The 24,784-nt window shown below is 26.3% G+C and overlaps 1 protein-coding gene across 6 annotated transcripts; it reads left to right on the top strand.

The window, feature by feature from the left end:
* The first annotated feature begins 329 nt into the window (after positions 1 to 329).
* Positions 330 to 24,392, top strand: LOC113558994. Of its 6 annotated transcripts, XM_026964593.1 has the most exons (42): positions 330 to 463; positions 1,063 to 1,068; positions 2,102 to 2,125; positions 2,742 to 2,771; positions 4,829 to 4,876; positions 4,955 to 4,972; positions 5,106 to 5,156; positions 5,307 to 5,378; positions 5,451 to 5,456; positions 6,824 to 6,847; positions 6,959 to 6,988; positions 8,531 to 8,578; positions 8,660 to 8,677; positions 8,811 to 8,861; positions 9,017 to 9,088; positions 9,160 to 9,165; positions 9,937 to 9,960; positions 10,428 to 10,454; positions 11,871 to 11,927; positions 12,008 to 12,025; positions 12,158 to 12,211; positions 12,362 to 12,433; positions 12,506 to 12,511; positions 13,927 to 13,950; positions 14,491 to 14,517; positions 16,273 to 16,320; positions 16,404 to 16,421; positions 16,629 to 16,679; positions 16,837 to 16,908; positions 16,980 to 16,985; positions 17,842 to 17,865; positions 18,478 to 18,504; positions 19,161 to 19,187; positions 19,873 to 19,920; positions 20,005 to 20,022; positions 20,160 to 20,210; positions 20,361 to 20,432; positions 20,505 to 20,510; positions 21,519 to 21,545; positions 22,206 to 22,232; positions 23,910 to 23,929; positions 24,260 to 24,301. In XM_026964593.1, exons 1-41 carry the CDS (start codon positions 394 to 396, stop codon positions 23,912 to 23,914), a joined length of 1,410 nt encoding a protein of 469 aa, XP_026820394.1. In that variant the 5' UTR covers positions 330 to 393; the 3' UTR covers positions 23,915 to 23,929; positions 24,260 to 24,301. The 6 variants fall into 6 exon arrangements, with proteins under 6 accessions (XP_026820394.1, XP_026820401.1, XP_026820407.1 ...); XM_026964600.1 differs by lacking the exon at positions 23,910 to 23,929 and having other exon boundaries at positions 24,260 to 24,392; XM_026964606.1 differs by lacking the exon at positions 23,910 to 23,929 and having other exon boundaries at positions 24,263 to 24,301.
* The last annotated feature ends 392 nt before the right edge of the window (positions 24,393 to 24,784 follow it).

The raw sequence follows: 24,784 nt of genomic DNA, 5'->3' as shown, positions 1-24,784 counted from the left end.
TTCTTTTTCTGTTATGTGTAAAAGAAATAGTTATCTGATTCCAACAATGAAAAAACTTTACGATAATTTAACCAATAATATAATACATAATGATCTAAATGTTCGAAGTGGTGGACGGTGTTAATGTTTTGTTTCCAATATAAAAATTTTAAGAATTTGGCATCACAATACTAAACAACACCTAAACCCATAAAGAATAATAACTAGGTAAAATACTATTTACCTAAATGGTTTACTCAGTTGCTAACGAAAACAGCATACACATGTATAATAACGCTTAAAATACCGTTGTTAAACGCAATTTTTCATTATTCTTAGTTAATCTTATTCTCATTCTTATTTTCTTCTGTTATTACCCCTTTATTAATTTAAAGTTGGTACCTTCCTATTGAAATGGTCAAAAATATTAGTATGTTGGCTATTTTTTTTATGATTAATTTATTTAGATGTATTTATCCTATGTGTAAGTAAAATTGTTCATGACACAAGAGAAATCACAAATAAATAATAATTTTACTTGGTTAACACTTAATTGTAATTTTAATTCATAGATCGTTTCTAGTTATGACGATATCCAAATCCAAATTTATAATTTTTTTTAAATAAGATTTCATACAATATAGAATTTTTAAGTTTTAATTTTTTTTATACATACGTATAAAGTTTCCTTGACTTAGTCATCTAAACTTATTGATAAAATAGAAATAGACATCTTAACATTTGTAAAGTAGTTAACAATATAAAATACATGGGGACAAAATTAAATACAATATGATAAAATGTTAATGGAACAAATCTTTGGAATCTCTAAGCTTACATACTACTAAACCTTTTAATAAAGAATATAAATATAAATATTCTTTAAATTATTTCAAATGTGACTGTAGAAATGTTATGTTCATTTTAAATAGCGTTTCTAATTTTGTAATAAATAATCTAAAAAATAGTTCCCAGATCTAATGCTTGCAATAGAAACTTTTAGGTACCTATCTTATATAATATTTTGTTTTTTTTTTTTTTTTTTAATAAAATTAATTTTTTTAACAAATTTTTGTTTTACAGATTTGGGTAAGGATTTTTGAATAAGTTTAAGAAAAAATATTTTTTTCAGTTTTAACGCAAATAAGTACAAAATCTGTTTAATATTATTTATTATATTAGTACTGTATTAAAATATTGTATAGTTTTTTAATAAATAGGTGCTACATGATATTGTGGAATAAAATATGCATAGTGATAATAACGTTTCATAAAATTCCTAATACAGTTATAATTATAAAATATATTATAACCAGTAATCAATTGGTCAATAAATAAATTTTTAATTTTCAAACATTTTAGTAAGTTGATTTATTATGTTGATGTTGATGGAATTAAATCGAACAATACTATTTTCATACCAGAAGTAGTCGAATACTAACACAATTGGTATACTAACCCTAAAATCTAAAGAGTGAAATTGGTACACTGACTCTGAAATTGTGTGCATTCACAAAAAAAAATATTTATTTACTGAAATACATCAGTGATTGTTTGTTTGTCTTAATATAATAAAATTGAGAAATAAAAAAAATAAAATAATTTAGAAATAAAATTTAAAATTTACATTCAATAGTGGAAATACTTTGAATTTTATACTTGAAAAATAAGATATATATTTGACAAAAAAAATCAAGCTATATAGGTACTTTAATCAATAGGTATTTTATCTAATTACGAAATATACTAAAAAAACATGCATTTTTCGCATTCGTATAATCGAAATCTAATAATCATTTTATTCAATATATGCAATAATATGCATTTTATCCAAAATATGAAAAAATATACAAAATAAAAACACCACTATCTATCTCATCATGAGGTGATTCGTACACATTACTTACAAAATCAATTATCAGAAGCCGCAAAAAAAAAACATGATGTTGCATATAAATCCTAGCCCTACTTATTACTATGTAAATAAAAAAATACTACAAAATTAATTTTGCTGAATTGCGTATATCATACGGTATTAACTTCAAGGATTGATGTGATATCCTTTAAAATGTCATCAAATTGATAAAATAATAAATTTATTATAAATAATTAACTAATTTAGAACAACAATATTTGCATTGCTGTGGTAAGTGATTTTATTTTATAAAGCACTAACTATTGGGTGAACACGTCGAATTACGTTAATTTTAAAGACATTATCAATGCTGTATAGTTATGATTTTCAAAAGAGTTATATATTGAGTTAAATTACATTTTAAACAACCTTTAAATATTATTATTTAATATTTAGTTGGAACATATTAGATACACCTCTTTAACTGTTTAAATATAAATGTAACCAGTTACAAACAGATCTACTCTATATTTTAATTCTAGTTTATCAAATTTGATTGTCGTATTAATCACAAGTGTATTAAAAGTTAAATATTATATTGATGTTATAATCTTGATACATAGTAGTCGGATTATCAAGTATTAACTGGTAGGTGAGTTATTCCTGTATTTTTCAATGAAAATAACTAAGTAACAGAATTACAGACAAATGAAAAAATAATTATAACTTAAAAACGACAAAATTTCATTAGAAGCTAAAAGTTAACCCGGTATGATATGATGTATGAACAGAAATTCAAAGTTTTATAAATTTTCACATAGTTGAAATTACTCACATCCCACTATTTCGCACAATACACTAAAAAAAAAAAAACAGTTACTTTTGTTTATGTTTTATCATATTACAGAACAAATGGTTGCACAGAGATTAATGTGGAGTATGATTATCAATTAATTACTATATAATAACACATTAACGAAACGGTTTCCAAACTGTGAGGCGCGCATCCCTTGGGAGGCGCGAACCGCTACTGTTAACTTAATATTGTCATAGAAATTAAAATGTTTGTATATTTAAATACTATAAATTTATAATTTAATCTTTTATGGGAGGCGCGATTATTCTTTTTAATTTTTGGGGTGGCGTAAATTAAAAAAGTTTGGGAACCGCTGTATTAACGCGTACCTATTACTATAGTGGGGGGGTCAAACGTTTGTGCGGTAGGTGACTCCGCCTTCTATTGCCGCCTGCAAATTAAAACCTGATATTTTAAGTAACGTTCACACTTCAAAGGCACGTGCATTTTAAATGTACATTAATCATGATTAAAAGTAATAAAATATGTTATTATTTAATCTGATACAATTGTTTTTTAAATGAATTAGGTTGATAATATAATCGATAATGATAAGAATTGAATAACCTATAGGTTTGTCGTTTTATAAAAAAGGCAGAAAAACAGTTAAGTTAATAAATGTATTTGTTTTCAAATATCCAACCAACTGCTGTTTTTGTTTGAACACTAAATTTTGTATAATGTCGCCTCGAGATAGGCAGAATTACCAACCGCACGTATGCTTGGCACTGACTATGAACTATGAAGTTTATCTTAATTCATAGCCACCACTATAAAATTGTTATTGAACTGTAAATTTAGCTTATGAGTAACGGCTAAAAAGTAATAACCGATAATGCACGACACAGGTACTCTGTTCATACGACCTAGAGTGCAAAAACAGAGTAATAACCATGAAGGCACAAATGTAGATATGATGTAATATACATTAGTGTAAAAATAAGAATCGTAAACTCCCTAGAAATTTCAGAAAAAAGCGCAATTGTAGTTTTTACCAATTAAAAAAAATTGATTAATGTACACAATAATAATAAAAATTAATAGATCACTGATAGAACAATTTGGAATTTTTCCTTATGCTATTTTCATGATTTCATCATTAAATTGGTACGTTTTGATTATAAATAAACAAAATTATATACATTTCCAAATGTTGAATGAAAAACTGTTGATTTGTAGGTATGTAAAATGAAAATATTACTTTCAAAGCAGAATTTTACACTCCTCCACAGTTTGCACCCCTGGCATAAGCACACTTTGCTATACCCTTGCTATGCCACTGATAGTATACATTATCCACCGGAAATAAATGTGGCTAGGATCCGGGTGGGCCAATTAAGGAGTTAAGGCCTGTGAGAGTACAGTACACAGTGTAGTCTATGGGGATGGGGGTGAATTAGTATGCACCTAGTACCATCCGTATTTGTAATATAATAAACTAGTTAACATTGACCAAATATCACTCTCGGTTCCAGTCCGTTTTGTCTTAGTCTATGGTACTAAAATTGCCTATCTAATAAGTGCTGGCCATGTCGTTTGTCCAACGCAATGACCCAGTAAAGAAAACGCTTGATGGTCCAATTTCTCTTATTACTCTGAATAACTCGTATTTACAAAACAAAATAATATGAAAAATTAATAAAATCTTCAAAATACTGGAACGCTGATTAGCTTCTATGTATTTCTGATTAATACAGATAATAAAAAAAAAAATTCATCAGTTTTATAATAATTTTGGTATTTTTTGTTAAGTTTTGTTAATCTTTTTTATGTTTGCTATTAAGTAGTTCATCACAGCGTATCTTGACTGTCTGTGGAGTAAATGTTTCCATTTCGATGTCTGATGTTTGTTAACTCCATCCTCAGATTGATATCCATGCATTATTGACATTGATTTAAGCTGCAACACATAATTTTAGTTGATCTACTCTGTTTCTGAACAAGTATCACACTTAATCTTTTTCTAAACTAATGTTTCTATGTACTATTTGAATTAATAATTTAAAGTTAAAATTAATACTATTAATCAGTAAGTATACACACAAAATTATCTGTAGTAAGTTGATTAATTTAAAATATAAAAATTTAAATAAATTGAATTTATAAATAATTGTAAATTATGTTCATTTTTATATAAGATAATAACACCATCACCAATGGTTGGTATGAAACAATTTGGAGAATAAGTAAATAAATATTAATTGCTATTCATATTGTTATTCTCAAACAGTTTATCTATGTTGTTTCTTTTTTAATAAATTTAGATTTAAAAACCTTGACAAGTAAGTTATTGTTATCATACTATAAAACAATCATAATAATTTTAATATTAATGTTTGTATAAATAAAAATACATCTCTAATGAATAACGTAAATATGATTTTAAAAACTTTAAACTAATTCAAATAATTTCAGATCCAATTTTTACTTATGTAATACAATGGAGAAGTGATTTAGATAATTTAGGTAATTATTAATCTGGTTACAATTTGAACGCGTAGATTTGAGATTTAACACGTTATGTAATTATAACTCATTTTATATAAATAAAATAAAACTTTGAACCTGGACTTTAGTTCTAGTCGAGTAAAAATAAATCAAACTGTTATTTTTTAGTAAGAATAAATAAAATCAACCCACTCGATTTTTGTCAGGCCTACGCAAATACATCAAATAATATGGAATTGGGTAAGGAAAAATTTTTATAATCATAAATTTAAAAATCACGTGACTGATTTGTTTCTTTTTATTATTTTACAGCGAATGGCAAGTAATTTTAATTATTAATCTATTTATATACTAACTATTATTAAAGTATATCAAACATTTTTAAATATAAAATTAATTATATTATTAATATACAAAAGTATAAACATATCATTATAATAATTACGCATTAACTAATAAGCGGATTATTTTATTCAGCGTATATAGTTTGTGGTTACATGCATTACATTAGAGCAATATTATAATATAATAATATAGTAAATTTAGTTAGTGTATAACCGAACAGTAAACATAAAATTAAAAATAAAACAAGCAAACTAAACTAAATAGAATATTTTAGTAATGTAAATAATTAAGGGTAATTTTTATAGAACAACAAATCAATATACTTGGTAATAAATTTAAGGTTCTAGTTTCTCCAGCCATTGAATGAATGTAGGAGCCATTGTGAGACAGTCGATTCTGGGTCCTCGGTAGACGTGTATAGGGACTTCAAAAGCTACTTTATGGATATTTTGCTTTTACGCAACGCATTAACATTCTGGCGAGTTTCTCATGCGCCATTTATGCAAGGTATCTGTACATTATCTAATTCTATTAAGTGTGCACAAATGATTATGTTGTAAGTCAAATCTGATAGGTATATAACACGGTTATATGTTACGTATGTTACGTAAGAGTTCGTCGTTCTGTACCACAGCTGCCAATGCTTGTTTCCAATTTTTATCAACATGTCGAAGTTTATGTAGATTAGGAACATGGCTATTTTTTTATTTTTTATAGATAGTTTCGAGCCTTAAATCGTGTTTTGGTCAGATCTTCAATAAAATAATAAGTGGGCAGTTCATGGTTAATGTTTATTTTTGAGAAATCGTTCGGCGGTCACTCTGCGAAGTGGTAGGGGAGGCAATTGCAGTTAATGTCGAGAGCCTGTAAATGGGTGTGGATTTTATTGTACCAGATATAAGTCTCATAGTAGTGTTAAGTTGGAGATCTACTTTTGTCACATGAGCATTATTTATTTACACAGATGCATAATATTGAGCTTCCAAATAGACCAAAACAATGGTCGAACATCGCAAAGTGTGAATAAGGGAATGCTATATCCACTTATGATATCCTAGTCTTACAAATGTAGATATGATATCAAATTTGTTTTCAGTAAAACTAAATCGGTTATGCTGATTTGGTAGCTATAACTGGCTTATTATTAAGCTATAATTAAAGTTATAATATAATGTATAATATACCTCATAACTAAAATTAACATAAGTATAGTCTATGTTAATAATACGAAATTAATTTTGTTGAATTCAGCGTTAACTTTGAGTATTGATGTGATATCCTTTAAAATTTCATTAAATTTATAAAATTAAATATTTATTATAAATAATTCACTAATTTAGTGAAACTATATATTACTTGCTGTGGTGAGTGATTTTACTTTACAATGCACTGACTACTTGGGTGAACACATCGAATTACGTGAAATACACGAAATAAAAATTAGTTACTATTATTTATAACTTATCCTATTACAGGACAAATGATGGCAAAGGCATTAATGAAGAGTATGATCATCAATTAATTACTTGAGCAATTTTTTAATAACACACTACGCATACCTATTACTATGGTCGGCGTCAAACGTTTGTGCGGTAGGTGACTCCGCCTTCTATTGCCGCCTGCAAATTAAAACCTGATATTTTAAGTAACGTTCACACTTCAAAGGCACGCGCATTTTAAATGTACATTTATCACGATTAAAAGTAATAAAATATGTTATTATTTAATCTGATACAATTGTTTTTTAAATGAATTAGGTTGATAATATAATCGATAATGATAAGAATTGAATAACCTATAGGTTTGTCGCTTTATAAAAAAGGCAGACAAACAGTTAAGTTAATAAATGTATTTGTTTTCAAATATCCAACCAACTGCTGTTTTTGTTTGAACACTAAATTTTGTATAATGTCGCCTCGAGATAGGCAGAATTACCAACCGCACGTATGCTTGGCAGTGACTATGAACTATTCAGTTTATCTTAATTCATGGCCACTACTATAAAATTGTTATTGAACAGTAAATTTAGCTTATGAGTAACGGCTAAAAAGTAATAACCGATAATGCACAACACAGGTACTCTGTTCATACGACCTAGACGTTTTGATTATAAATAAATAAAATTATACAAATTTCAAAATGAATAATGAAAAAAATGTCGATTTGAAGGTAAAATAAAAATATTACTTCCAAAGCAGAATTTAACATCCCTTTGCAATTTGCACCCCTGACGTAAGCACACTTTGCCATACCCTTGCTATGAAACTGATAGTACATATTAACCACCGGAAACAAATGAGGCTAGGATCTGGGTAGGCAACTTAAGTAGATTAGACTCACGAGAGTATAGTATACAGTATACTCTATATGAAATATTCATAAAATCTTTAAAATAATAAAACGCTAAAATAAGCTTCTATGTATTTCTGATTAATATAAAAAAAAAACTCATCAGTTTTAGTAAACCTAGTCTTATAGTTATTTTGGTATTTTTTGTTAAGTTTTGTCAATCTTTTTTATGTTTGCTATTAAGTAGTTCATCACTGCGTATATAGGATATTCATGTCCGTGGTGTAACACCACTGGTGTTATAGTTTCTATTTAGATGTCCGATATTTCATAACTCCCTCTTCAGATTGATATCTATGCATTATTGGCACTGATTTAAGCTGCAACACATAATTGTAGTTTTGGCGTGAATCTGCTTGCCGTCTTTTGCATTCCGGTCACTCTATAATCTATATGTATCTCTAAGAAATGTACAATCGCATTCAATGGTTCCTGAAATTTGAGCTTTAATTTTGACAATAGATGTGGTGCAAGGTACTCTGCATTATCACTATTTTTAGACAATTTTAGATAATAGAACCACTCCATTTTTGAACAAGTACCACACTTAATAACTTCTCAAACTAATAGTTCTATTATTTGTATTACTATTCATTAGAATACTTACAAAATTATCTGTACTCAGTTCATTAACTTAAAATACAAAAATGTTAATAAATTGAATTTTATTTTATAAATTATGTTAATTTTTATTTAAGACAGTTATGATATCCAGTATGAATGGAATCAAAGAATTTTTAAAATAGGTTAGTAAATAAATTTTAATTTTTATTTATATTATCATTTTCAAATAGTTTATATGTGCGATTTTTTTTTAATAAATTTAGATCCAATAAAATTGGGGAGTAAGTTATTACTATCACATTATAAATCGTTTTTAATTCTTTTATAATTACGACTGTATAAACAAAAAATATATCTTTAGTAAATAAAGTAACTGTGAATTGAAAAACGTTTAGCAAATTCAAATAATTTCAGATCCAATTTTTTCTTATGTACTACAATGGAAAAGTGGTATAGATAATATAGGTAATTATTAATCTTGTTACAACTTGAATACATACATGATACATCTGAGATTTAACACGTAATATAATTATAACCCATTTAATTTAAATAAACAAAAACTCAGAATCTGTACTTTAGTTCTAGTCAAGTAAAAATAAATCACTGTTATTGTTTAGTAAAAAGAGGACAATTTAACCCAAAAGATTATTGTGAGCTTTACAGTTATACATCAAATAATATGGAAATAGGTAAAGACAATTTTTTATTATTAGAATTTAGAGATCACATGATTAATTCATTTCTTTTCATTATTTTACAGTGAATGGTATGTTATTTTAACTATTTTAACTATTTAATTATTTACATAATAACTATTGTTAATATTTATCAAATATTTTGATGTAAAAAATTCATTATATTATTAATATACAAAACTATAACATATCATTATAATAATTACGCGTTAACTAATAAGTGGAATATTTTATTTAGAGTGTGGTTTGTGGTTACATACATAAGACCAATACTATATTATGTTAATACAGTAAAATAAGTGAATGACGATTCTGGGTCTTCGATAGGCGTTGATAGGAACTTCAAAAGCTATTTGGTGGATATTCTGCATTTACGCTCCGCATTCACATACTGGCGAGTTTCTCATGCGCCATTTCTACAAGAAATTTTCACATCATCTAAATCTATTAAACATGCACAACAGATCGCCTAGTAGGTCAAATCCTGAGGATATATAACTTGGTGATATATTACGTAGCAACTCGTCATTCACTACCATAGAAGCCTATGCTTGTTTCAAGTTGATCAACATGTCGAACTGCAAGTTGATTAGGTCCATAGCTATTTTTGATGGAAAATTTCTTGACTTCAATCGTGTTTTGGTCACATCTTCAATAAGATAAGAAATAGACAAATCATGGTTAATGTTTATTCTTGAAAATTCATTAATCAAGGCTTTGGCTCTATAAAGTGGAGGGGGAGGCAATGTATGATATTAACTTCAAGGATTGATGTGATATCCTTTAAAATGTCATCAAATTGATAAAATAATAAAAATATTATAAATAATTAACTAATTTAGAACAACAATATTTTCATTGCTGTGGTAAGTGATTTTATTTTATAAAGCACTAACTATTACACCTCTTTAACTGTTTAAATATAAATGTAACCAGTTACAAACAGATCTACTCTATATTTTAATTCTAGTTTATCAAATTTGATTGTCGTATTAATCACAAGTGTATTAAAAGTTAAATATTATATTGATGTTATAATCTTGATACATAGTAGTCGGATTATCAAGTATTAACTGGTAGGTGAGTTATTCCTGTATTTTTCAATGAAAAATAACTAAATAACAGAATTACAAACAAATGAAAAAATAATTATAACTTTAAAACGACAACATTTCACTAGAAGCTAAAAGTTAACCCGGTATGATATGATATACGAATAGAAATTCAAAGTTTTATAAATTTTCTCATAATTGAATTACTCACATCCCACTCTTTCGCACAATACACTGAAAAAAAAAACAGTTACTGTTGTCTAAGTTTTATCATATTACAGAACAAATGGTTGCACAGAATTTAATGAGTAAGATCATCAATTAATTATTTTGTTAAAATTATAAAAATACAATAATGCATACCTATTATCATAGCCGGGGTCAAACGAATTTATACCTCTAGCTGGCACAAATCTTCATGCCCTTGCTATGCCACTGGTAGTATACATTAGCCACTGAATATTTTTGTGCGAAGATTTTGATAGGCCGCTTATTGTTATTAAAAATTTTGATAATTTCTTTATTTCTTAACGATATAAAAACGTTGTATTGGAAATTATGGAAAAAAAGCTAAACGTCTTGCCCTCTAAAATATTGTCATCTTTTAATTTTATAATAGGATTTGTTACTCTAGAACTCAAATTGTAAGGATTTTACTCAGACTGCAAAAACGCGTTTTGTCTATGTGGTATATGTGTAAGACGGAGATAACACATACGAATGTGTTTTTTTTTCAATTTTGTGTCTGTCATCGTGTTTTAGAGTAGAAATAATACTTTGATTTTTTACTTCTGCCGCTCTTTAAAAAGGAAAATTAATCTAGTTGATACTTAGGGAGTTAAAAGTAAAAATAGTAATTTTCAAACAAGTCATGAAAAACCCTAAAAAAGTAACGAAAAAACCGAAATTTTTACGGATAATCAGTTTTTGACAAAATCGATTTTTTTTATTTTGCTGTAACTCAAATACGGATCATTGTTGACAATGACAATCACAACTTGAAATTTTCACCAAATGTTTATATTAGCGTTATGTCCTTACGTATTAATTTTCAAAATATTTTAACCTTTTTTAAGCTATTTATAGACAGTTAAAATTTTCGTTTTTTCTAAGATTTTTTTTTTTGAAATTACTATAAAAAAAATTCTAAAAATTCTTTTAAATTTAATAAAATTTTCATTATAAGTTAAATTTATCGTAGTAAAAAAAAATCAAAAATCATTAGTCACAATTTTTGTTTATAAGCATTTATTAATAAGATTTCTCTTATTACTCTGGATAACTCGTATTTACAAAACAAAATAATATGAAATATTAATAAAATCTTCAAAATACTGGAACGCTGATTAGCTTCTATGTATTTCTGATTAATACAAATTATGAAAAAAAAAAAATTCATCAGTTTTAGTAGACATAGTTTTATAGTAATTTTGGTATTTTTTGTTAAGTTTTGTTAATCTTTTTTTAAGTTTGCTATTAAGTAGTTCATCACTGCGTATATGGAATATTCATGTTTGTGGAGTTATAGTTTCTATTTAAATGTCTGATGTTTGATAACTTCCTCCTCAGATTGATCTTTTTCTAAATTAATGGTTCTATATATTTTTTGCATAATTACTTTAAAATTTAATAATATTAATAATTAAATATACGCTCAAAATTATCTGTTGTCAGTTGATTAATTTAAAATACAAAAATGTTAATAAATTTATTTTATTTTATAGCCGAAGGTTGTAATGCATACACTAATGGATGGAAAATGATAATTAAGAAAAAAGACGGTTAGTAAATAAATATTGATTGTTATTTTTATTGTTGTTTTTAAATAATTTAACTGTTTTATCTTTTTTAATACATTTAGATCTAAATGGTTTGGAGAGTAAGTTATTGCTATCATTCATATTATAAAGCGTTTATAATTATTTTATAATAAATTATGAGTTATTACTGTATAAATAAAAATAAAGTAACTATAATTTTAATAACTTTAAACTATTTCAAATAATTTCAGATCCAGTTTTATCTTTTATAAAGCAATGGAAAGAAACAACCCCTGATAACTTTGGTAAATATTAATCTGGTTATAAATTGAAAACATACATCTAAGATTTGATACGTAATATAATTAGAACAAATTTTATGTAAATTATCTAAAATTCTGAATCTTTACTTAAATTCTAGTCAAGTATATATAAATCAAACTGTTATTTTTTAGTAAAAAGAAATAATTGCAACCCGAAAGATTATTGTGTTGTGTACGGAAGTGCGTCAGATAAATTGGAATTATGTGAGAAAAAGTTTATATCATCACAAATTTAGAAATCACATGACTGATTCGTTACTTCTTATTATTTTATAGGGGATGGCAAGTGATTTTAAATTATTTAATTATTTTCATAATAACTATTTTTATAGTATATCTAATATTAATATATATAAAATTAATTATATTATTAATATACTAGAGTATAAAATATATCATTATAATAATTACGCGTTGACTAATAAGCGGATTATTTTATTTAGTGTATGGTTTGTGGTTATATGCATTAGAGTCTAATGATTACACCTATATTATAATATGATAGTACAGTATAATTGAGAACCCCTGAGTTAGTGTATAACAGACGATTAAAAATAAAAATAAAAATAAAACAAACAAATAAAACGAAATAGAATATTTTAGTAATAAACATAATAGTGGGTAATTTTAATAGAACAACAAATCAATATATTTGGTATTAGAGATTAAGTTCTAATTTCTCCAGCCATTGAATAAATGTAGGAGAGGTTGTGAAACAGTCGATTCTGGGTCCTCAATAGGCATGTATAAGGACTTCAAAAGATATATGGTGAATATTCTGCTTTTACGCTACTCATTCATTCTCTGGCGAGTTTCTCATGTCCCACTTATGCGAGGAATCTACACATCATCTAATTCTATTAAGCGTGCACAAATGATTGCGTTGTTAATCAAATCTGATAGGTATATAACACGGTTATATGTTACGTATGTTACGTGGCAATTAGTCATTCTCTACCACACCTACCCATGCTTGTTTCCAATTGATCAACATGTCGAAGTTTGTGTTTATTAGGTTCATAGCTATTTTTGATGGAGAGTTTCTTGACTTCAATCGTGTTTTGGTCACATATTCAATAAAATAAAAAATAGGCAAATTATGCCAATAATATATATTTAATGTTTATTTAATGAGAATTCATTTATCAAGGTTTTGGCCCTGCAAAGTGGAGGGGGAGGCAATTTCTGTTAATGTTGGGAACCTGTAAATTGCTTTATATTTTATTGTGCTAGAGATTACTATATGAGTCTCATGATAGTGTATAGTTGGAAGGTCTACTTTTGTCCTATGAACACTATTTAATCATACAAATGCGTAGTATTCCGCTACTGGATAGACTAAGAACAATGATCAAACATCGCAAAGTGTGAATAAGCGAATACTACTTCCACATATGATATCCTTGTCTTACAACGTAGATACGATAACAAATTTGTTTTCAGTAAAACTAAATTGCTTATGCTGATTTGATAGCTATAACTAACTCATTATTAATATATAACTAAAAATATTATATTATATGGAAGATACCTCATAGCTATGATAAATATCTAATCTAACATAACTATGGTCTATGTTAATAATACAAAATTTTATTTGTTATTCTGTATTAACTTCAAAGATTGATGTGATATTCTTTAAAATGTCGTCAAATTGATAAAATAATAAATATATTATGAATAATTGACTAATTTAGTGCAACTATATAATCATTGCTGTGGTAAGTGATTTTATTTTACAAAGCACTAACTACTTAGGCGAACACATCAAATTACGTTAATTTTAAAGACATTATCAATGCTGTATAATTATAATTTTCAAAAGAGTTATATAATCAATTAAAATTAAATTTTTAAGTACCTTTTTATATATTTATTTATTATTTAGTTTGAACATGTAGGATACACCTGTTAAAATGTAAATGTAACCAGATTCAAACAGATATACTCATGTGAAATTATTGATAGGCAGAAATCGGTTTATCAAATATTAACTGGTAGGTGGGTAAGAACAAGAATATCTTTTTAATGAAAAGTAAAAAGATGAATTAATTACACACAAAGGAAAAAATATTATAACTTAAAATTGACAACATTTCACTGGAAGCTAAAAGAAACCCCGGTACGATATGATACATAAAAATAAATCCCAAGTTTTATAAAATTCCTTACCATTGAAATTACTCACATCCAGTTCTTTTCACACAATCCACTAAACAAAATAAAAAAACTACTGTTGTTTATGTTTTATCTTATTACAGAACAAATGGTTGCACAGAATTTAATGAGTAAGATCATCACTTAATTACTTTGGCAAACTTGTAAAAACACACTAACGCATACCTATTACCATAGTTAGGGTCAAACGTATATGCGGTTGGTAACTCTCCCTTCTATTGTCGCCTGCAAATTATAACTTGATATTTTAGGTATCGTTTACCCGCCAAAGGTCCACGCATTTTAAATGTACATTTATCATAATATAATCAAAAGTTATAAATAAATAGAATAAAATAACCCAAAGGTTTGCCGCTTGATAAAAAAGGCATCAAAACAGTTTTAGTTAATAAAGGTATTTGTTTTCAAACATCCCACCAACTACTGTTCTTGTTTGAATACTTGAATTTTGTTTAATATCATCACTAGATAGGCAGAATTACCAACCGCACGTATGATTGCCCCAACCGGGAATTACTAAGTTTATCTTAATTCATGGCCACCACTATAAAATTATTGTTAAACTGTAAATTTAGCCTATGAGTAACAGCTAAAAAGTAACAATCGATAATGCACGACACAAGCCCTATGTTCATACCAACTAAAGTGCAACAATCTAATACTAACCATGAAGGCTCAAATTTAGATATCATGTATAGTATACAGTAGCGTAGGAATGAGCCTCGTAGCGCACCTGGAAGATTTGTAAATAAGCACATTTTTAGTATTCAACAGTTAAAAAAAAAATGATTAATGTATACGTTATTAATAAAAATTAATAGATCACTGATAGAACAATTTGGAATTTTTCCTTATGCTATTTTCATGATTTCATCATTAAATTTGTACGTTTTGATTGTAAATAAACAAAATTATACAAATTTCAAAATGTATAATGAAAAAAATTTCGATTTGAAGGTAAAATAAAAATATTACTTCCAAAGCAGAATTTAACACCCCTTTGTAATTTGTACCCCTGGCGTAAGCACACTACGTCATATCCTTGCTATGAAACTGATAGTATATATTAGCCGCCGGAAACAAATGTGGCTAGGATCCGGGTAGGCAACTTAAGTAGATTAGACTCACGAGAGTATAGTATACAGTATACTCTATATGAAATATTCATAAAATCTTCAAAATAATAGAACGCTAAAATAAGCTTCTATGTATTTCTGATTAATACAGATTATGGAAAAAAAACTCATCAGTTTTACTAAACCTAGTCTTATAGTTATTTTGGTATTTTTTGTTAAGTTTTGTCAATCTTTTTTTATGTTTGCTATTAAGTAGTTCATCACTGCGTATATGGGATATTCATGTCTGTGATGTTATAGTTTGTATTTAGATGTCTGATATTTGATAACTCCCTCCTCAGATTGATATCCATGCATTATTGACACTGAATTAAGATGAAACTCATGATTATAGTTGTGGCATGGATTTGCTTGATGTCTTTTGCATTCTGGTCATTCTATAATCTTTAAATATCTCCGAGAAATATATTACAAATTCTTTCAATACATTTTGATATTTAATCTGTAATTTTGACTACAGGTAGGTGATAGGTTACTCCTCATTATCACTATTTAAAAAAAAAATAGATAATCGATCTATTTCGTTATTGAATAAGTATCACACTTAATCTTTTCCTAAACTAATGGTCCTATTTATTATTTATATTAATAATTTAAAAGTTTAAATTAATAATATTAATTAGTAAATATACACAAACAATTATCTGTATAGTAAGTTGATTAATTTTAAATACAAAAATATTAGTAAACTGAATTTTATTTTATAAATTATGTTAATTTTTATATAAGCGAACCATAAGGTCGTGGATACCTGGAATGAAATAGTTTTAAAAATAGGTTAGTAAATAAATCTTTATTTCTATTTGTATTATTGTTTTTAAATAGTTTATCCGTGTCATTTTTTTTTTTAATAAATTTAGATCCAAATGGTTTGGAGAGTAAGTTATTCCTATCATATTTTATTTTATTTTTTATTTATTCTTTAAGAAGATATTGGGACTGAACATGTTCGTGTTAAGGTTATATATTATAAAGCGTTTATCATTCTTTTATAATTTATTATAACAGTATAAATAAAAAATATATCTTTAGTAAATAAAGTAGCTATGAATTGAAAAACGTTTAGCTAATTCAAATAATTTCAGATCCAATTTTTTCTTATGTACTACAATGGCAAAGTAGTATAGATACTTTTGGTAATTATTAATCTGTTTACAACTTGAATACATACATGATACATCTGAGATTTAACGCGTAATATAATTACAACCCATTTTATATAAATGAACTGATACTGCTGAATCTTTAGTGTAACTCTAGTCAAGTAAAAAAAAAATCACTGTTATTTTTTAGTAAAAAGGAAACACTACAACCCAAAAGAGTATTGTGAGCTTTACGATTATACATCAAATAAAAAGGAAATAGGCAAGGAAAAATTTTTATTATTACAATTTAGAGATCACATGACTAATTCGTTTCTTTTTATTATTTTACAGTGAATGGCAAGTAATTTTAATTATTAATCTATTTATATACTAACTATTATTAAAGTGTATCAAAAAATTTTAAATATAAAATTAATTATATTATTTATATACAAAAGTATAAACATATTATTATAATAATTGCACGTTAAATAATAAGCGGATTGATTTATTTAGCGTAAAGTTTGTGGTTATATGCATTTAAGCGATATAATAATATGATAATACAGTAAATTAAGTTAGTGTATAACAGAGAGTAAAAATAAAACAAGGAAACAAAACAAAATAGAATAGTTTAGTAGTATGAATAAAAGTGGGAAATATTAATAGGGCAAAAAATCAATATATTTAGTATTAAAGTTTAAGTTCTAGTTTCTCCCGCAATTATAAGAAAAGTTGTGAGAAATTCAATTTTGGGTTCTCGATAGGCGTGAACGCCCTGTTCAAAATCTGTGTGGTGGTTATTCTGATTTTCTTAATTGCACTAATACGCAGTATTCAGCTACCGGATAGACCAAAACAATGGTCGAACATCGCAAAGTGTGAATATGCGGATGCTACATCCACTTATGACATCCTAGTCTTACAAACGTAAATATAATATCAAATTTGTTTTCAGTAAAACTAAATTAGTCATGTTGATTTGATAGCAATAACTGACTCGATATTAAGCTATAACAAAAGTTATTATATTATAAATAAGGTACCTCAGAGCTATAATTAATATCTAATCTAACATAACTATGGTTTATGTTAATAATACAAAATTATATCTGTTATTCGGTATTAACTTCAAAAGATTGATGTGATATCCTTTAAAATGTCATCAAATTTAAAAAACAATATATTTATTACAAATAATTAACTAATTTAGAACAACAATATTTGCATTGCCGTGGTAAGTGATTTTATTTTATAAAGCACTAACTATTGGGTGAACACGTTGAATTACGTTAATTTTAGACATTATCAATGCTGTATAGTTATGATTTTCAAAAGAGTTATATATTGAGTTAAATTAAATTTTAAACTACCTTTACATATTATTATTTAATATTTAGTTGGAACATATTAGATACACCTCTTTAACTGTTTAAATATAAATGTAACCAGTTACAAACAGATCTACTCTATATTTTAATTCTAGTTTATCAAATTTGATTGTCGTATTAATCACAAGTGTATTAAAAGTTAAATATTATATTGATGTTATAATCTTGATACATAGTAGTCGGATTATCAAGTATTAACTGGTAGGTGAGTTATTCCTGTATTTTTCAATGAAAAATAACTAAATAACAGAATTACAAACAAATGAAAAAATAATTATAACTTTAAAACGACAACATTTCACTAGAAGCTAAAAGTTAACCCGGTATGATATGATATACGAATAGAAATTCAAAGTTTTATAAATTTTCTCATAATTGAATTACTCACATCCCACTCTTTCGCACAATACACTGAAAAAAAAAACAGTTACTGTTGTCTAAGTTTTATCATATTACAGAACAAATGGTTGCACAGAATTTAATGAGTAAGATCATCAATTAATTATTTTGTTAAAATTATAAAAATACAATAATGCATACCTATTATCATAGCCGGGGTCAAACGAATTTATACCTCTAGCTGGCACAAATCTTCATGCCCTTGCTATGCCACTGGTAGTATACATTAGCCACTGAATATTTTTGTGCGAAGATTTTGATAGGCCGCTTATTGTTATTAAAAATTTTGATAATTTCGTTATTTCTTAACGATATAAAAACGTTGTATTGGAAATTATGGAAAAAAAGCTAAGTGTCTTGCCTTCCAGAATATTGTCATCTTTTAATTTTATAATAGAATTTGTTACTCTAGAACTCAAATTGAGGGAGTTATACTCAGACTGCAAAAACGCGTATTGTCTATGTGGTACATGTGTAAGACGGAGACAACACATGCGATTGTGTTTTTTTTTTTAATTTTCAAAAGTCCTCTTAAGGATTTAATGCTTAATATGAGAATATAGTATACTCCAGACCTTGCGCTATCATGCAGTTATGCATGAAATGTGCAGTTCTAAATTAAAATATGTTGTTCTTATTTAAATGTTGTGCAATTCATAAAAAATAATACATTTTGAATTTTTAATAATTAATTATACATGTCATGAACTTATAACATTATTTATTTTTTATCCTATTACAGAACTAACAGTGACAGAGAACTCAATGAGTAAGATCATCATTTAAATATTTTGCAAACTTATAAAAACACTCTAACGCACACCTATTACTATAGTCAGGGTCAAACGTATATGCGGTTGGTAACTCTCTCTCCTATCGCCGCTCCACAAATTAAAACCTGATATTTTAGGTATCGTTCACACGCCAAAGACCCACGTATTTTAAATATACATTTATCATGATTAAAAGTAATAAAATATGTTTTTATTTAATCTGTAACAATTGTTTTTTTTTAATGAATTATATTGATAATACAATCAATAATGAATAGAATAGTAGTGAGTAAGATAAATAAAATTATACAAAATCCAAAATGTATAATGAAAAATATATCGATTTGAAGGTAATATATAAATGTTATTTTTAAAGCAGAATTTTACACCCCTTTACAATTTACACCCCTAAAGTAAACACATTTAACTATATACTTACTACGCCACTTGTAGTATACATTTGTCACCGTATACAAATGTGGCGAAGATTAGAGTAGGCCGTTTGTTATTTAAAAATTTTGAATTTTTTGTTATATCTAAACGATATAATATAAAAGTTTAAATCAATACTATTAATTAGTATACTTGAAAAATTATCTGTAGTCAGTTGATTAGTTTAAAATACAAAAAATCTAAATAAACTGAATTTTATTTTACTAATTATATTAATTTTTATATAAGTTTATGACGAGATCGAGGATAACTGGAAGGAAACAGTCTTGAAAATAGGTTAGTAAATAAATTTTTATTGTTATTTATATTGTTGTTTTTAAATAGTTTATCGGTGTTATTTTTTTTTTTTAATAAATTTAGATCCAAATTGTTTGGAGAGTAAGTTATTACTATCATTCATATTATAAAGCGTTTATAATTCTTTTGTAATTATGACTGTATAAATAAAATTATAATTTAGTTAATTAAGTCACTAAATGATTTGAATAACTTTAAACTAATTCAAATAATTTCAGATCCAGTTTCTTCTTTTATACAGCAATGGCAAGATTTATACCTTTCCTTTGGTAATTATTAATCAGGTTATAACTCGAATTCATACATCTAAGTTTTGACACGTAATATAATTAGAACACATTTTATGTAAATTATCTAAAATTCTGAATCTTTACTTAAATTCTAGTCAAGTAAATATAAATCAAACTGTTATTTTTTAGTAAAAAGAAATAATTGCAACCCAAAAGATTATTGTATTTTGTACGGAAGTATATCAGATAAACTGGAATTATGTGAGAAAAAGTTTATATCATCACAAATTTAGAAATCACATGACTGATTCGTTACTTTTTATTATTTTATAGGGGATGGCAAGTGATTTTAAATTATTTAATTATTTACATAATAACTATTTTTATAGTATATCTAATATTAATATATATAAAATTAATTATATTATTAATATACTAGAGTATAAAATATATCTTTATAATAATTACGCGTTAACTAATAAGCGGATTATTTTATTTAGTGTATGGTTTGTGGTTATATGCGTTAGAGTCTAATGATTACACCTATATTATAATATGATAGTACAGTATAATTGGGAACCCATAAGTTAGTGTATAACAGACGAGTAAAAATAAAAATAAAACAAACAAATAAAACGACATAGAATATTTTAGTAATAAACATAATAGTGAGAAATAGTAATTGGGCAACAAATCAATATATTCGGTATTAGAGTTTAAGTTATAGTTTCTCCAGCCATTATAGTGGGGGGGGGATTTTGAGACGAGACAGTGAATTTTGGGTTTTCGATAGGCGTGGATAGGGTATTCAAAAGCTGCGTGGTGGTTATTCTGTTAATCACACAGATGCGCAGTATTCAGCTACCGGTAGACCAAACCAAGGGTCCAACGTGACAAAGTGTGAATAAGTGGATGATGCTACACCCACATCCTTGTCATACAAACGTATACAGATACGATAACAAATTTGTTTTCAGTAAACCAAAATAGGTTATACTGATTTGGTACCTATATACGACTTATACGAGTAATTGACACATTATTGAGCTATAACTAAAAATCATGATATTATGTATAAAATACCTCATAGCTCAAATGAATATCAAATCTAACGTGACAATGATCCATGTTAATACTTCCAAATGTGTTCTGCTGAATACAAATTTGGTATGTTGTAAACTTATCCGTTAGTCAGAATTGGGCCAAATATTATCTAGATAATTATTCGAATAAAAAATTATTACAATGCTAGTAAGCCAATGTGACGTCTTCTTAATAATTAATAGTTTGTTGTTCCCTTCAAGTTTGAACACTAATATATTTATTTCTAATTTTTAATTTACTTAGATGGTATGCAATCATTAGGTATTACCGGTAAGTTATTTTACTTTACACTTTTGTACCCGGCGGTCGTCATAACCGCACATTTTATACTGTTCTATACCACAAACATTTATTCTAATTCTATTGTTAAAAAAGAAAATTTTAAAGGTTTTTAAATTTCAAAACTGCACACATTTGATTGACAGTTAAAAATTAAACAGCAAAATCATAAAATTGCTTTTCATCTGGAAAAGTAACCATGATCTCAACAAATGTCTAAGGAATCAAATGTGATGGTAAATAAAACAAACCAAAAAAAGTTTTGACCATAATCTAGATTCTAGATTGTGAATTTTGATCATTGTAATTTTTTTTTTTTTTTTTATTATTGGAATAGAACTGATTTTTTTGTATAATCCCGAAAGTTTTATTTTAATGATTTTATGATCTTGATTAAATATATAATTAACTGGTAAGCAGTACTAAACGACAATGTTATTTTAAATAAATGTATACCTTGTTAATATATATTAATGTTTATGGAATTGAACGGTTTGATTTGGGGAAAATATACGGAGTTAATAAGGTATATAACTATATAAGTGTGCGGTTTTGAACGCTGTCGGTGTGACGTCCTCTTAATAGTCAAGTTTGTAGTTCTCTTCAAGTTATTTCACTAATATATTTATTTTCATTTGTTAATTTACTTAGATGCTATGTCATCATTAGTCATTGACTGTAAGTTATTTTACTTTATATTATGGTACCTACTCATTACAAGCGTAACCGCTTTCCGCTAAAATCACCCTCGCCCGTTATCACCATGGCGGTTGTCCGCCAAAAAAAAATTAATAAATTATTTAAAATATTTTTTGAGAACCCCTTATTTTAGTGGACGTAGCCCAAACGACTCCGGTTTCTTAAAACACGAATTCTTTCTCATTTCATACAGATTTAGAACTGTCACAAAAGAGGTGTGGTTGAAAAGGGCGAATGTAATTTCTTACACGAGAGTAGCAGGTACAAAAAATACATACGTTAGTTCCTACACGATAGAAAAGGGTACATATTTGATATGTAACAATTACATACGTTCTTACACGGTAAAAACCAGGTACGTATGTTAATTCCTACACGGCGGAAAAAGGTACATATTATTGTTATAAGAATTTTCAAAAATAAATTTATGATGATTAAAAAATATCATGAAAATCGCATAATGTGAAATTTTATATTTTATGAGGTTTATTTCAATAACTTAAAAATTTAACAAAATCGTATTGATTAATTTTGTTTATTGTATAATCTGAAATTTTCTGTTGTGGCGTATTTTTTTACTGATTTTTGATTTTGTGTTACTAATTGTAGTTTTTATTTTAATATGCATGTTTACTTGAAAAAGTTTGAGAATTTCAATAATTTTAAAAATACGTGAATGTTGGTGATAAAAATTTGAGTTAAAATCTAAATGAAAAATTTCAAATGTGTTTGTCGTACGGACTCATCAGAACATTGCCGCGTTCACATTTTCGGAGGAAAGATTGATTCATTTGATATATAATAATTATCTATCAAATAATCACAAAATTCTGTTATAGCTGTATTTTCAGGTTTGTCTGCTATAAAGTATTCTGTAAAACATTCGGCAATTCAATATTTACAATTCGTATACACATATTTAATTGTGTATATATACATATTTAAATTTTTCCGCCATGTGGGAACTAACATACATACCGGGTTCTTACCATGTAGGAACGTATGTAATTGTTTACTGTAACTCTCGTGTAAAAACTTACTATTCCCCGTTAAAAATGTGTTGGTAAACACTCAGTAGGTACTTAAATTATAAAAATTATATAAAAAAAGCATATATTATCGTATTGTTATGAATTAAATTTAAAAGTTAAAAAAATGTAAAACATGTATGTACCTATATATAAAAATATTTAAGAAATCAAAAATTTAAATTTTAGGTAAATTTTTTTGGCACTGTTTTTTTTTTATATACTAAATAAATAACAAAATTAATAATTGTAGTGATGTAACTTTTAAGCAAAACGATTATAAACTAGTATGGTCTCTCTTATCAATATCCAGTGTGCATAAAATTGCAATATACACAAGCATTTAACTTTTTTTTTATTATTGATTTACTGAGTAACTATTTTTCATAATTTTTTATATTTTCTTATAAGTCACAAATTTATATTTAATATTATTTTACGTGTATATAACATGAAATAACATAACACATCAATGCCAATATTTTAGATTCATAGAGTGACTATTATTCTAATGAAATAATAATTATAACACATTTTCCGATAGAATAAAATTTCCTACACATTATTAATATCATATACTTTACAACAACTCTATCGAAATGCTAAATATCATAATAATTATATTCAGTCTAAAATGTTCATCGACAGGTATGGTTAAATCTAAATAACAATATTAAAAATATTCATAAATGAATGTAATAATTATTGGAACTAGTTACAATATACTTAAAATCGGATATGTCATACGTAATATTAAAAACTTACACCCCGTTCCAAAAGAGAATACACCGGGCAGCAACTTGTTTCCGTCCGACAGCGCGTATTTCTTACACAACGACATAAGTAATGAACGGTGGAAGGAGAAAAAGTGCATAGAATTAATGTATTCTCTTTTGAAACAGAGTATATAAAAGAAATGCACTTAAACTGTTAAAAAATAGATTTAATTAAATCAAATTATTATTATTTTTATTTTAGAAGAATCGTCAACTGTACATTAGAATTATTTTTAAATTAAACACCGATGAAGAATTGATTTTATTTTGTAATATGCACTTTTAATTGTGGAGTTTCAATAATGTAAAAAAAAAATGTCGGTATTTTAATAAACAAGAAAATTTTAATGATACATGTTATTTTTATATACATATTAACATTTAACATAAATTTAAATTTTTTTATATTAAAGAATATACGAGTATGTATACTTATACTAAATATTGTTTAACGATTGCACACAATATATGTTATAAAGATTTATCTGTCTTCAATTAAAAATTATTTAAATTCACCTTTATTGTGTGTAATAAATTTAAAGTCAATAAAAAATCATTACTACCTGATTCAGAACTATAAACAGTCTCAGCCTATACTTATTACTATAAATATATTTTATGATATATTCAATATTCATATTGTCATATTGCTATGAGTTAATTTATTCATACTGTAAGTTGAATATATAGTTGACTCTCGATAAATCGAAGTTCGCGGGGGAAGAAG

Source organism: Rhopalosiphum maidis, chromosome 4 (assembly GCF_003676215.2).
Source record: "Rhopalosiphum maidis isolate BTI-1 chromosome 4, ASM367621v3, whole genome shotgun sequence".
NCBI classification, from domain to species: domain Eukaryota; kingdom Metazoa; phylum Arthropoda; class Insecta; order Hemiptera; family Aphididae; genus Rhopalosiphum; species Rhopalosiphum maidis.
The sequence above is the reverse complement of the archived record's forward strand: the minus strand, read 5'-3'. Positions and strand labels throughout refer to the sequence as shown.